Here is a 15,663-nt window from a genome sequence, read left to right as displayed (position 1 = left end):
AATGACCCTCAATTATGTGTCGAGAGATATCCCTCTGAAGACATCCTTCGGTATAGAAGAAATTCGAGGTAGTTTTCGGCGTTAGGCACATTTAATATATTCGCTTCGATCTGGTTCGCGCCTGAGCAAAGACCACTGGATAATAGGTCACGTGAGGCACAGACGCAGTACGCCACTGCTGCCACTCTCTAGACCCGATTGAACTCGACGATTTGGCCGGCAGTATCGCTTCTGAAGCTGGACCGATTGCAAGCAGACGATGGGTTTTCGTAGAAGTTGAATTATCAAGTGTTTCAACGTTACGTCTGACAGTTCGCCGAATTGTACCGGTCAAAATGGACTAGGATAATTCTGTGGTTGTGTATCAACAACTATCTACGCAAAATTACAGGTTATGCAGTATTAAAACCAGTTTTCGTGTATCTGTGTTGACAATTTTACCTGAATCTTACTAACATATTGTATCAACAAACACAAACTTAAAATTCTCGGTGTGGTAGGTTAAGGATCTACAGTTTGTTGATTAAATATAGTCAATTCTTGATGTGAATAGAAGAAAACAGTGAAAATGGCTCTAAAACACGTTTTAAGTGGTGTGATAATATTGACTTGTCTTCTATGTTATTATAACAGTTCTTATTGCGGTTTTGTGTTTGACGATATCAGTGCAATTAAAGACAATAGAGATCTTCGTCCTCATTCACCACTGGTCAACATATTTTTCAATGATTTCTGGGGAACTCCTATGCATAAGGTAAGACCAGTAAATGTGAGCATAGGGTAGAAGAGGATTAAGAAAAAAGTGTGTATTCAATGAAAATCTCAAGGGATGAATAAGAGATTCAAGAATAAAACATTCAGTTCAAGTTTTCATTTCCATTTAGACGATACAAAGCCAATCTAAAATCCTAGCCAATCTCCAGCAAATTCGACAATGTGAATGTCGTGAACATTGTTGAAGGCAAAACACGATGAAAGTTTTACGATTCCAATTTTCCAGCTACGCTATATGACATCGTAAAAACGGGGTTCAAGAAACACGTCTCTAGCGAATACATAAAGATACCTGTTTGGCAAGTTGGTTTTTGGCGATGCAATTAGTAAATAAGTGAGGGAGAGAAACGAGAATGCGGTTCTAAAAACTCGAGCTTACTATTGACATTTCGGATGAGATGACCTTTTGCGAACAATGAGAAACTTGATCATAGATCATAATAGTGTTTCTACATAGGAGATATATTTCTGAATTTTATAATACTGAATATTTCCCAAACAACATATCATATTCTCTTGAAGTGCAACAAAAAACTTTGGTATAATTGATTGTCAAAGTTCACTTCGAGTGATCTAGAATTATTTTAAAAAATTCCAAATTCCCCGAAGAAATTCTGAGTTAGTATTTGCAGCCTGAGATCTCCTTTAGGAGTTAAGAGTTTGATTGATGATGATAGATGAATCAAGCTGTCGAGTATGAACTCAATAATACACTTCGTAGACCCAGAATATCTTAGTTTCGGAGTTTGCATACTCTGAATATCAATCTTCTATGAAATATTACGCTTTTTCCCTTGTAGTTGGCAGCTAGGAACTCAACATTTGGCACGATATGTAATGACCCTTTAAACGGTGATTTTCAGCTATTCTATTGGCAAGATTTTACGATGTGCATCGCTTTCTGACTCGATGTTTTGACTGATGTTGAAAAAAATTTTTTCTACATTCATGCAAAAAGCAAAACTTTATTGAAGTAGATATAATGGAAAAAGAAGTTCTTTATTGCACTAGTGCAATAAAGTTTTTATTGCACTCATCGGTCATTCTACTTCAACGTGCTGTCATCATGACAAACAAATATTTCAGCCTGAAGGAAATAACGATGTACAGTTACCAAGTACTAGTACGTTTACAGCAGTAACTTGACAAGAAGTGGATTTAAAAAGTACTTTACTACGAAATATTTATATTGAAAATTGCACCAATTGTTCATTCACTTTCAACATTGAGGGTAAAAATAAAGTTTGAGTTAAATTGTTCGTAACGTATTAGTTCCTGTTTCAATGCAAATCGATATTAATAATAAGGTATTCAAGTAGTGCTTTTCATTTTCCTACACCTAGTGCCGCACCTCAATAAATCATTTTTTGCTTTTTGCATGAACGTCGAAAAAATGTTGTATGCAACTCGTGCTAAAATTGTTTATTGCACTCGACGTGGAATTGTCCGACGAGGCCGTAAGGCCGAGTCGGACAATTCCACGTCGAGTGCAATAAACATTCACTTTTTGCACTTGTTGCATAAATAACTATTAAACTTTCGTTGTTTGGCAAAATTGACATCTAAATGAAGATAAAAAATTCCACGAAGAATTCGAACAGAAAATTATTCGCAATGTGATAGTGTGCTAGTGTTTAAGCTGATGCAGATAAAATCGATTGGATTTCAACTTGTCTTTTATTCTCAAAGCGAAGTTCCGAATTATTCTAAATCTTTGAGGAACATGGTGCATTGTAACGATGATGCAACTCTTTCCTTTGAACGAACAACTGATTCGAAGGAAAATAAAAGACGTGGTGATGCAGAATTGCGATACGTGAGTGGGTTTTTAGATATTCATCCAGTTCGAAACTAATTTCCATAGTTTTCAATTGTGAGGAATATCCGAGGCAATATTCTTTCTTTCAAGAAATGAATATGTATTATGTTTTATTCCCAAGAGTTCTTATAGTCCTCAAAACAATGGAATGAACAAAAGATAAAAAATTCATTTACCGAATTGCGACCAATTTTTTGGATAAAATTAGTGAGAGTGATCGAATGTATCCAAGTCATCGAAAAAATAAATTTGTAATGTCGAAACAACTAGTGGTTTTTAATTTTGAAAGTATACCTACAACGATATATCCATGAGTAAATTGTTTGTACGAAAGCATTACTGCAAATATCTGAATGAGTTAGGTTTTCTAAACGGAAGCAAAAATATAATTACCCCAGTGAAATAATGGTGTACTCTTTTTTAGTACGAGTACAACGACTACAGCAACTCGTTAAAATCGATTAGCTCGTAATCCACATGCAATATCATGAAGGTAATCAAATATATTTTAATGGAAGGAGAATATTTTAAATCGATTATGTTTTTGTTTTATTTGGAAGAAGTATTCTCGTAATGGATATAGTTTTTTATTAGATTCTCACAGAAATTGATTGTCATTTGCTAATGAAGTATTTCAGTTGCATAGTTATGACCAACTACTTAGTGAATGATTCTCTACTAGTTAATTTTAAATCCCAGATTGTTAGGGGAACTCAGAATCGATAGTTCTGTTCTTACATCTCTTTAGATTAGTTACTTTTAACAGGAGAACATAGCAAGAACTGAAAAACAATGAGTATTTAAAGTGCTGCATGACAAGAATTTTTTTTGACCAGTGTAGCCAACATTGTTATCTGGATGTTGATATTATACTCGATATTATATCATTAAGAATTTGCATTCGGATGAATTCAGTGTTAATAACGTCGTTAGAACCATAGGAAATTCGAAGACAATTCAGAAGCCTTGGTCCTTGGAGACCACACAACTGTATGAAGGACTTAAGGTCTATAAGGGTGTAATTGGCACATGAAAGAGAGAGCGCCATTTAACTGTTGAAAGATGGAGTCCGGAAGATTGAAATCTTTAGGGTAGGTCAGATCTCTAATGCCTCGGTCAAGTTGAGATTTATTATAGGAAATAATGAAATGAATAAAAAGTGGCTTAGATTCAAATAGTCGATATGATTTTGGAGAAAAACTTTGGATAGACGATGTTTTTTCATTCGATTTTTCAGATCTCATAACAAAAAATGGAAATTTCAAGGGAAGCCAAATAGATGAATTATATATAGCTTTATCATTGTGAAATATAAACCAAAACCAAAAAAAGCGAGTTGAAATGGGTTTAGGTAGTGAAAATCAGTCCTGCTCTACATTTCCAAGAAATATTGTTCCTAATACTCCTCAAAATATGCTCACCTCAGAATAATAAACATAGATAGAGGGAGCACATGTCACTTCAGTAAGCAAATTTCGTCCCCAACATAAACTATCAAATTTGACACGAAGTGCGCTGAAATGAAAACATTTCAGTGATACGATATTTCACTAAATTCGGGAGTTTCTCCACAAAGGACGCACTTCTTATGTCCCATAGTGGATCAACGTTTCATATTGACTCGAAATATATCGAAATAAATACCTCAATATAATAGAAATTCAGAAAACAAACTTCAAGTGCGCCAAACGACGTAAAACAACACTAGGAGAGCAAAAGTTGCCAAACCTTGGATTTCAGCAGGTAGAAACAGAAAATAATAAATATTCAGCTTATTATAAATTCGACAATTAGAAAAAATATCAGATTCCAGATATTCAAATTTGCATATTCAATCGGGAATCACTAAAATAAATATATTTCATTCAACATAATATAGAGTCATACCGATATAGTTAAATTGTGGATTTGAAAATATATCACAATCCGACAACGTAATCTAACCATGTTGGGGACATATAAAAATTGCTCTATCTATGTTTATTACCCTATGATGCCCACTGAATAATACTCTATGTACTCAATGCGAATTCGGACAAAATAAATAATTACAAGTTATTCCTAGAATTTGTTTACCCTACATTGTATCTACCATAGATTGCAAACATTTAGTGGTGCCCCGATGTCATGATGGGATTAATATATGCTCCTACCCCAGAAGCAGGGAGCCCTCTAGAAAAATGAGGGGAACGTAAAGATGCAGGGGTTCGAAAACATCCCCCATATAATATAATTGGTTCTGAGTACGAGTTCGGAACTTCGAAGGATGTTCAGATTTATGACTCTGTTTGGAAAAGCCCTTTATCCTGATGGGAAAAGGGTCCTCTTGGAACCATGACTCCTGGCCTTCGGAATACAATGGTTTCTGTTTTGAGCAGCCCCATTTCTGTACAGATTCAAGTGAATGATCTGAATCGTAAAAGATTTTCACATGGATTTTGTATTCTTTCAATTTTGAACATAACCTGAAATAGAATCTAAGAGAACAAAAAAAGGTTCTGTTCAACTAATCGATGAAATGAAATTAAAGGACAGTTTGATAGAAGTCCTCGGTCTACCATAGTAAAACATATTTTTTTTTTGGAAATTCGATTTTAAAATTTAGGAAAATGTCGCTGGGGTCCAGATCTGACGAATACAATGGATGCAGCAGCAGTTCGAAGCTCGATTCATGCAATTTTGCCATTGGTTTCATTGATTTGTGACACGGCGCATTGCCTTGATGAAACTGCACATTTTTTTCTTCAAACGAGACCGTTTTTTAACGATTTCATTCTTCAAACGATCCAATAACGCTATATAATAATCGCTGTTGATGGTCTGGTCCTTTTGGAGCTAACCAATGAATATTATGCCTTGCGCATCCCAGAATACTGATGCCATAACCTTGCCTTGACTGTTGTGTTTTTCCTCGCTTTGGATTCGGTTCATCGTGTGCAGTCCACTCTACTGACTTTCGCTTGGACTTCGGAGTGAAATGATGGAACCATGTTTCAGCCATTGTCACATATCGACGAAAAATGCAGGTTTATTGCACTCAAACAGCTTCAAACACTGCTCATTTATTAACACGTTGGTGCTTTTGATCGATTGTGAGCTCATGCAGCACTCATTTTGCACACAGCTTTCTCATGTACAAATATTCGTGAATGATATGATGTACACGTTCAGATGATCTTCACAATATCTGCTATCTCGATCAACCGCACTTTAGGATCATTGAAAATCATTTTGTGAATTTTTTTGATTTTTTCGTCGGTGACCGCCTCTTTTTGGCGTCCACTGCCTTAGCCGTCTTCGGTGTTCATTTCACCACGTTTAAACTTACCAATCAATGATGGTTGATTTTCCTGGTGCAGACTCCGGAAACTTTTCATCAAGCCAAGATTTTGCTTCAACTGTATTTTTTCCCTTCATAAAGCAATATTTCATCAGCACACCAAATCTTTCTTTTCCATCTTGTTCAAATAACAAAATTAGCTACACTCACAACGCAATATCTCACAAACTAATGGTCGGACTCCTGTCAAATTTTGACATGTATCGTTTGAAGGGAGGTTCTAACTAAAAATCATATGGATTTAATACTAGCACCGCCATCTGTGCATCAGACCGGGGACTTTTCAATTGGCCTAATATCATTCCATTTTTAGTGTTGGGATAGTTTTTACATGTCAAATGTCAAAAATGACAGCTACCCAGATAGCAAGCTATTCAAAATCAGGCCTTTTATTGGAAAACCCTTTTTGAGTCATTCTCTTGATATGAAGTTTTTTCTGTTGGAAAGTTATCGAGTGTACGGACAGACGGATTTTTAATTTGAATCATGAGTGAGTCGAATCTTATCCTTTGAGACCATTTCTGGCTTGAAATTATTAAATTACCCACATTCTGACGGAATGATAGAGATATTGTTTCGGAGATGAAGGACCATTCAAAAACAACACAATTCAGGAAACGATTCGTTCCAAAGTAATAGTTCCTATATCTACCAACTTCCAGCAAAGCCATTAATTTAAATGTCTGCTCATAAAATTCTCATCACACAAAGTTGATGAGATAATTAACTTCGAAGGGTTGAGAGCGGTTGTATTTTTAAGGTTTCATTATAAGTTTTTGATAATTCACTTCTACACTTCTAGAGGAATGATGTAACAACATTACAAATTTAATTTTCCGGAATAACGTTCATGAATTACTATATTCAACAGCGAACAGACCTCTGTTTCTGGTTGTAAAAATTGTCGACCGCCATTGAGCATTTAAATAGGCAAGATTTCTATGATATTTTAGTCAATTCCTTAAGGTTTTCAATGAAGCAGACAAAAAAAAATAAAATATCATTATTTTTCTTGCGATATCAGGAATTTTTTCAATCAACTCAAAATTATTTCCGAGTCCGAGTTTAGTAAGTGAAGACTTTGAAATGTTGTTATTTGATAGGAACAATGTCTTCACTATCCGATATGTGGTAACAGAAATATTGGGTAATTTTTTCTTGGATTTTTTTGTGGTTCTGGTTTCCATATAACCTCGAAATTCTGATCTCTATCTGACTTGCAGTTTGGTTATCTACAGAAAAGCAACATCTTGAACTGGCATTATCATGGAATAACATGCCAATTGAAAAGTCCCCGGTCTACCATAGTAAAACACATTTTTTTGGCAAAATTCATAGTTGTCTTCGAGGCAACGATTATAGCGATCTTCCAACTTTTCGATACCATTTTTGTTGTACGATTTGTCTTTCGCTTCAAAATGAGCCTCAGTTTCAGCGAATTCTTCATTGGCACTAAATTTCTTTCCAGCGAGCATTCTTTTGAGGTCTGATAACAGGAAAAAGTCGCTGGGGGACAGATCTGGCGAATACGGGGGATGCAGAAGTAATTCGAAGCCCAATCCATGCTATTTTGCTATCGTTTTCATTGATTTATGACACGGCGCATTGTCATGATGGAACAGCACCTTTTTTTTTTCAAATGGGGCCTTTTTTAACGATTTCATCCTTCAAACGATCCACTAACGCTATACTATATATATACTAACGCTATAATAATCGCTGTTGATGGTCTGCCCCTTTTGGAGGTGATCAATGAATATTATACCTTGCGCATCCCAGAATACTAATGCCATAACCTTACCAGCTGACTGTTGTGTTGCTCCTCGCTTTGGATTCGGTTCATCGTGTAGAGTCCACTCAGCTGACCGTCGATTGGTCTCTGGTGTGAAATGATCGAGCCATGTTCCATCCATTGTCACATACAGACGCAAAAATTCAGGTTTATTGTACTTAAAAAGTTTTGAACACTGTTCAGAATCATTAACACGTTGTTGCTTTCGATCGATTGTGAGCTTGCGATTGCACACAGCTTTCTCATGTACAAATATTCGTGAACGATATGAAGTACAGGTTCAGATGATATCTTCACTATGTCTGCTATCTCGATCAAATTCACTTTACGGTCATTCGAAATTATTTTGTGAACTTTTTTGATTGCAGACCCCGGAAACTCTTCATGAAGCCAAGATTTTGCTTCAACTGTATTTTTTCCCCTTCAAAAAGCAATATTTTATCAGACCGGGGATTTTTCAATCGGCCTAATATTTCTGTCCTTTGATAATATTTAAAGTTCTGGAGCTCTTAAAGAAATACCCATTAGAATTAATTCATATAAACAAATCTAATTCAATCATAACTCCATGCGAAAAATAATTGATAACGTAAGTAAAAATCGAACTCTTCATTGAGATTAGACCCTAAGCTGTATGTGAGTTTGATAAAATCGCCAAATTGAATTTGGCAACGTGTAAAACCTAGGGTCCAACAAAAAAGTTCGTAATCTGTAATTCCAAAGTTAAAACAAGCTCTGTAAGTAAGATGATATCAATTCAACTTGACATACAAAGTCAAGCGAACTGCTCACGACTATGCCGTTTCTTCATCAACTGGGTTATAACTGATAAGAAAATAATTTGCTCGCAGGCAATAGCGTGACAAAAGATGAAGGATCGAGAACTACGTGTAGTTCCACTTGGGACACGCCTATCTTCGTGCCAGACTGGACTTACATACTTTTCGTATGATCAAGAGAGACTCCAGGGCAATATCAAATAGGATTATCGATATTTTATAGCTCCCTTTTCAGAACGTTCACGTTATTTTCCTTTGTTTGGTAACAATGAGTGGTGATCCCAGTCTTTATGAGAAGTTTCCGCCGTAGAATACGGCCAGGCTAGGAAAACCATCTGGATGATACAATTATTCTATCCTCACACGTTCCAGGCCATGTGAGATACGAAGTATTTTCTTTTCCATTCCATACAGTATATTGAATTGTTTTTGGCAATGGTTTGAAGGAACTGAGGCACTTGGTTGACTGTATTGGCAAAGATACGCCTCGATAGAGTAGATATCTAATGCGAGGAACATAGATAAATCCCCAAGGATAGGATGTGGTGGTCATTTGGACAATTGCTTTTCCAACATAGCTTTGAGGGAAGGGGGGTTCAAGTAAAAGTGTTTGAAATGATTCGGTCTAGATCTCGATCTAGATTATCTACATATATGGATAGATTTGGTGTTTTTACGTCCTTGAGTGAAGTGACATGTAGTACATACACCGGGATGGCCTATTAGGCGTTTATAGAAAGCTGATCATAATTTTTAGCTGAAAATTTGCATATTGGGCATTTAAGCATCACCTGTCTCGAATCTGAATGCACAACCTTCACCAATGTCAATGTCAAGGTAACAACCTCGGTAACAACTGTACCGGGTTTTTCACCATAATTTGACTCCACCTTTAACTTTGTTACTAGAAGAGGCATAAAAAAATGTTTTATACAAAAGTTCCACCAAATTTACTAGTGTTTTCTAAAATGATTTGACAAAACGAAATATATACTGAGGGGCAACATATTGATTGCAACTTCATTTTTTCAAATGGAAGACCCTGTATATTTTTCTATATTTGACTAGCTCTTTTTCCCCTGACTTCGAATATATAACATATGTTTGGACTATCTCTCTTATTCTGAATACCACAGAGTTTCAAATTTCAAGAACCACCTGGCATGCTCAGTAATCAGTTTTCAAGTGGTAGGCTGCAATAACTCAAAATGCCCTTTTTTGAGATATCTCGTTGGCAACGATATGACATACGTTTCTCACTAAAAATTGGAATTGGATGCAACTCTTTATATTCTCTCCTTGTAACTTTCTTATTTTCATTGTTCTTCACATAAAGTGAAAATATTTCAAATTTTTCCGCTTCTATAGTGCATATTCGATGGAAAGTTTCATTCAATCACAAACGTATGTCATATATGCCAACTAACAAAAGGGCATTTTGAATTGAAAACTGATTACTTAGCTTGCCAGGTGGTTCTTAAAATTTGAAACTCTATGGTACTCAGAATAAGAGAGATAGGCCAAACATATGTTATATATTCGAAATCAGGGGAAAAAGAGCTTACCAAATATAGAAAAATATATAGGGTGTTCCATTTAGAAAAATGAAGTTGCAATCAATATGTTGCACATCCTGTATATCTTTCGTTTTGAGAGATCATTTTGAAAAACACTAGTTAATTTCGTGAAACATTTAAAGAAAACATTTTCTTATACCTCTTTTAGTAACACAACAGTTAAAGGAGGGGTCAAATTTTTGTGAGAAACATAACATCGCAATTTACACAGTCAAATGTTTTGGTGTTTTGAAAGTTCGAATGGTATTTTTGTAGGCTAAATTTCCGAAATACCTTCAGAATTCTCCTAAACATGAGCATAGGAATGCATGAAGAAACCAAATGACAAAGAACAAATGCAGAACATTCATAGCTGACCAAGGAAGCAAAAAGAATTCAGACCATATCATAAAGTAAGATCACAGAACGCTGGCCAATTAACAGAGCTAGAACAAGGAAAAAACCAACCAAAATCGGGAGGGATCTATAACCATGTAAATAAAGGCCAGAGTAATTGCGTTGATATGAAACTCACCGATCCTTCATTCCAGCTTTAAGTAGCACGCAAGGCCACTTATAGCTATTTCAAGGAAACATATTCTACTTTTAAATCAATCAAACTGAAATAATTCCAGGGTTTTGCATGGAATGTTAAAAACGAATATTGGTTATTATATTCACCCTTCTACATAATTTCAAAACTCTCCCTAATGATTTTGGAAAGAAATAATTACAAAAATATAATCATGAATCGATTAAAACTTGGAAATAAATAACCATTTTATATTCCACAGTATAATTTTGTACGATAAAGACATTTTGTACAATTTTGGGTTTTTCAATATATATCAATTTTATTTCGTTATATAATTTGAAATGTGTTTCAAAGATTGAAGAATAAAGATCTTCAAGTTCTCAAGTCTTGAGATTAAAATGTTTTTACCCCCAAATACATATCTGGAAGAGCAGTTCAACCAAGTGAATATTGCACATCACAAATCACCAAAACAATTGAAACAGTGTTTGTCGCTCTGTCATCAGTTTATGACGCTGTCATCTGCAGTCTCCATTGTTTGAAATATGACGTGATACTCTCAATAAAGATGAGCTCAGAGCACTAGCAATTTCAGCGGCTACTGAAGCTGCTTGTTATTTGGGAGTTTCGAGGTGATCGATGATTGTAGTTTGGTTATGTGATTTATTAGGTTCATGCCATCTTCTTGAAAAGTATTTATTTTCGAATAATAATAAAACTTTTGCCAGAAATACTGCCAACTGAATACCAGGCATTAATTATTTGAAGTTTCTGTTTGAAAGGTATCGTCAAGATCTTTTTTGTCGCTGAGCTGGCATAACTTTACTCTATACTCACACTAGCATACCTTACTCTTTCAATAATTGATTGATTTCTCGTGAAATGTAACGGGTGTTTTTTTTCGAGGTATATAACTTTGAGTTGGCATTCCTGTTCAAGATGGCGACCGATTTAACAGCTGTCAAGTGATTTATTCTCAGTTTGGTTTGGCAATTCATCATGAATAAACTCACGCCTGAAAAAGGCTCGCAAATTGTGCAAATTCATTTCGAAATTAATGGTTTCGTGCGGAATACGTATCGCTCACTACGTCCATTTTATTTTGTTTAGCGATGAAGCGCACTTCTGGTTGAATGGCTACGTCAACAAACAAAACTGCCGCATTTGGAGTGAAGCTAATCCTCAAGTGTATGTCGAAACACCGTTACATCTAGAAAAAACTGACTGTTTGGTGCGCTTTATGGGCTGGTGGAATCATTGGTCCGTACTTCTTCAAAAACGATGATAGAGCCATGATTACTAACTTTTTCATTCCTGAATTGAACAACCATGATGTCCCGGAGCTGTGGTTCCAACAAGACGGCGCAACATGTCACACAGCTCGTACCACAATCGATTTATTGAAAGACACGTTTGGTGACCGCCTAATTTCACGTTTTGGACCTTTGAATTGGCCTCCAAGATCTTGTGATTTAACACCGCTAGAATACTTTCTGTGGGACTATGTAAAGTCATTGGTCTATGCGGATAAGCCACAAACCCTTGACCATTTGGAAGACAACATTAGCCGTGTTATTCCCGATATACGGCCACAAATGTTGGAAAAAGTCATCGAAAATTGGACGTCCAGATTGGACTACATCCGAGCCAGCCGTGGCGGTCATATGCCAGAAATCATATTTAAAATGTAATGCCACAAGATTATCTTGCGGATAAATAAGATTCATGTCAATCGAATAATCCATCGTTGTTTCATTGCAATTTAAAGTTCTATAGCTCTAAAAAAACACCCTTTACTAGTTTTTTAATATCAAAATGAAACCTCCTATTAGAAAACCATTTATAATGCACTCATAAGTGGACAAAACGTCCTACAAGGTTCGCATTCAAATTCGTGAAAAACAATAAGATTTGTAGGAAGGAAATTAATGTTGTTTACACCACACTGGCTTTCATTGTGAACGAATTTCTGACAGAAATCATAACGAATCTTATCGTACAACTACCGAAATTCTCTGACGTTTCTCCGGCTCAATTTTTTTTCTTGATGAAACTCAATTTTCCACTTCAAAGCACAAATTTCCAGCGGATAGTATCTAGACATGAAAGATAATACGTAGCACTGAAACAGGAAAAAACAAGATTCACAAATAAGAAGATGAAAGTGCTTTTATAATCACAAGTCAGTTGTGTGTTGAATCATTCAACATCTAGACTCAAATCTATAAGATCCAATACCTGAAAGATCCCATGAAAACCGGAAGTTTATCTTACAAATGACCTATTTTCGGGTGGGACAGCCCCATAGGATTTTAATGAAACTAACCTAAATAATGACCATGTGGGTTGGGAGTGAAGAGGGTAAACATGGCCGAAAATTTACAAGGGACTAACAACTGACAAATCATCAGGAATACCTGCTGGTTTCCTCTTCTGATTTTGTGGGCTGTCCCTCCGATGCTGTTCCGGGGGACTGGACCTCAATCCGGGGAACTTGATTGAACTTTCGGATAACATTGTTGGTCACAATTAACCGAAGCTACCGAAACAAAAAAGAAAAAGAATTATACTGATCGTACGATTAGAGTTTACTTACTGATGTATAATTCAAGTAGAATAGGTTATATTGATTGTACTGAAGGTGGGTGGATATGTTTAATTTGTGTTTTATTTTATACAATATTTACATAGGTCAGTTGTAGAAGCGAATAGAATATTCAAACGAAGGTATTATGGAAACATCTAATATTATATCCATTGAAAACTTCATCGTATCATCACTTATAATTATCTTTTTATGTTTCTATCCCATTCATAATTATTGGTAACATAATATTGGAGCAAATTGATTAATTTTTTTTTCTACATTCATGCAAAAAGCAAAACTTTATTGAACTATATTTAGTGGAAAAAGAAGTTCTTTATTGCACTAGTGCAATAAAGTTTATATTGCACTCATCTGTCATTCTACTTCAACGTGCTGTCACCAATTGTTCATTCACTTTCAACATTGAGGGTAAAAATAAAGTTTGAGTTAAATTGTTCGTAACGTATTAGTTCCTGTTTCAATGCAAATCGATATTAATAATAAAGTATTCAAGTTGCGCTTTTCATTTTCCTACACCTAGTGCCGCACCTCAATAAATCATTTTTTGCTTTTTGCATGAACGTAGAAAAAATGTTGTATGCAACTCGTGCAAAAATTGTTTATTGCACTCGGCGTGTTGACCAACTCGGCCTAACGGCCTCGTCTGACAATTTCACGTCGAGTGCAATAAACATTCACTTTTTGCACTTGTTGCATAAATAACTATAATACCTAATCATACATTAGTCACCAATTCATAAAAATATAGTTTTTTACTTACGTATCAATGCAAATCATTTTTTATTGATCATACGAATTTCAATCTTTCGACAATTTCCCAAATTCGAGGTGACTTCTTCTGTTATTCATGCTAGGTATTTTTCTGTTTTATAGCAACCGATTTTGAATAATTCAGCTCTATGACTTCCATGCTTGCCCTGTCCACATGATTCAGAATATTATGTGATGGCTCATACTGATTTGTTAGCAACACACTACTTTTTCTGTAGGATATAGAGAGTCTTCTGTGTGTAATATACACTGCGCAAAAAAATTAACGCACATTCTGAAAATCTCAATTTTAATGAAAGTTAACTCTACATTGACTTCATAACCTATTTCTTATGTTCTCTCGGGAAGGTTTTGAACGAAACAAGATACATTAAATGGAAGAAAAATTCAGGATTTCACCGAATCTTATATGAAAGAAGAGGAATAAACAATTTTCAAAATACTGGAATGCTGAAAGTGATTTAATACTTGGTATTTCCACCCCTTACGTTAATTACAGATCGGCAACGACGGTTCATACTCAAAATGAGTGATCTTAAAATGTTCTGATCTAATAATAATAATAATAGTATATTCTAAAACAAGTTGCAGAATGGGCTCCTATTCCAACACGAATGCGAAATTCGAAAACGAGCGACGAAGGAGCGAGTTTTGGAACGCTTGAGTGTTGGAATTGCCTTCTGCAACGAGTATTAGACGATATTTTCTCTATTTCAGTCAAGTTTTGTGAAATATTGTCGAAATTCAATGAAAAATTCAGATTATACATCCTAGTGACTTTTGTATTGTATCGTAGCAGTTGGTGTGACTGTTACGAAAATTGACAGATTATGGAATTTGAATATGAATCGTATGTTTCGAATTTAGACATAATTTACAATTACACATTAAATTCGTGAATGATGTCTGACGAAATCGATTGAACACTACCAAAATTATGAGAATTTGCGAATATGTAAAAATCATTTCTCTATATCCCCAAATTATATAATATTGACAATTATTGACGTTTGTTGAAATTTGATAGGATTGGAAGTCAGCATAGACAACCACAAAACGAAAAATATATCTGAAAACGATGCTGTAATGAGTTCATTACAGCACTGTTTTTTAAAACTGTAATGAACTCATTACGATACAGAAATAGAGAAAGGCCTTTATTTTTAGAAATTAGGATACAAAAAATGCAACAGAATTGAGGGCGAGATTTAGTTCGCGCTGTCTCAGGTATTATAACTTGAAAATAAAACCTACTAAAAGTCCCGAGACCTCACGTCTATTCTTCCACCTAACCCTCTGTAACTAGAAACAAGATAAAAAAAGAAAGAAAAATATGTTCGAACATAAGCCACTAACTTAAATCGAATGAGCTCACCAATGCAGCAAAACAAGCAAATCTTTGTAGAATATTCGCCAGATACAGCCATAGCACAACAAAAAAAACAAAAATTAATAACTTTTCAAGATGTTGAGTTCAAAGGAACACAATATATAAGTTAGTTGAAATAATTAAATTGATTTACTATAAATGCAATGGGTCATTACGAAAGTTGTTTAATATGTGTAGTTTGAATTTATCTAAAGTTAAGCCCTTGTATACATATCCCAACCCATTCATAAGATACGGAACCTGATAGGAAAACGATCTAGTAAATAGCGCGGTGAAGTGTTTGGGAATAGAAATCGTGT

The 15,663-nt window shown here is 35.2% G+C and overlaps 1 protein-coding gene across 1 annotated transcript in view; it reads left to right on the top strand.

The window, feature by feature from the left end:
- The first annotated feature begins 206 nt into the window (after positions 1 to 206).
- The window catches only part of LOC123684232 (protein O-mannosyl-transferase Tmtc3-like), a 69,124-nt gene continuing 53,667 nt past the window's right edge, over positions 207 to 15,663 (top strand). The window contains exon 1 of the mRNA XM_045623408.1: positions 207 to 754. Within this exon, the coding sequence (XP_045479364.1) occupies positions 569 to 754 (186 nt within the window). The 5' untranslated portion in view covers positions 207 to 568. The remainder of the gene's footprint in view (positions 755 to 15,663) is intronic.

The sequence above is a fragment of the Harmonia axyridis genome, chromosome 7 (assembly GCF_914767665.1).
Source record: "Harmonia axyridis chromosome 7, icHarAxyr1.1, whole genome shotgun sequence".
NCBI classification, from domain to species: domain Eukaryota; kingdom Metazoa; phylum Arthropoda; class Insecta; order Coleoptera; family Coccinellidae; genus Harmonia; species Harmonia axyridis.
Note: the sequence above shows the minus strand (reverse complement) of the source record. Positions and strands in the feature narration are given on the sequence as shown.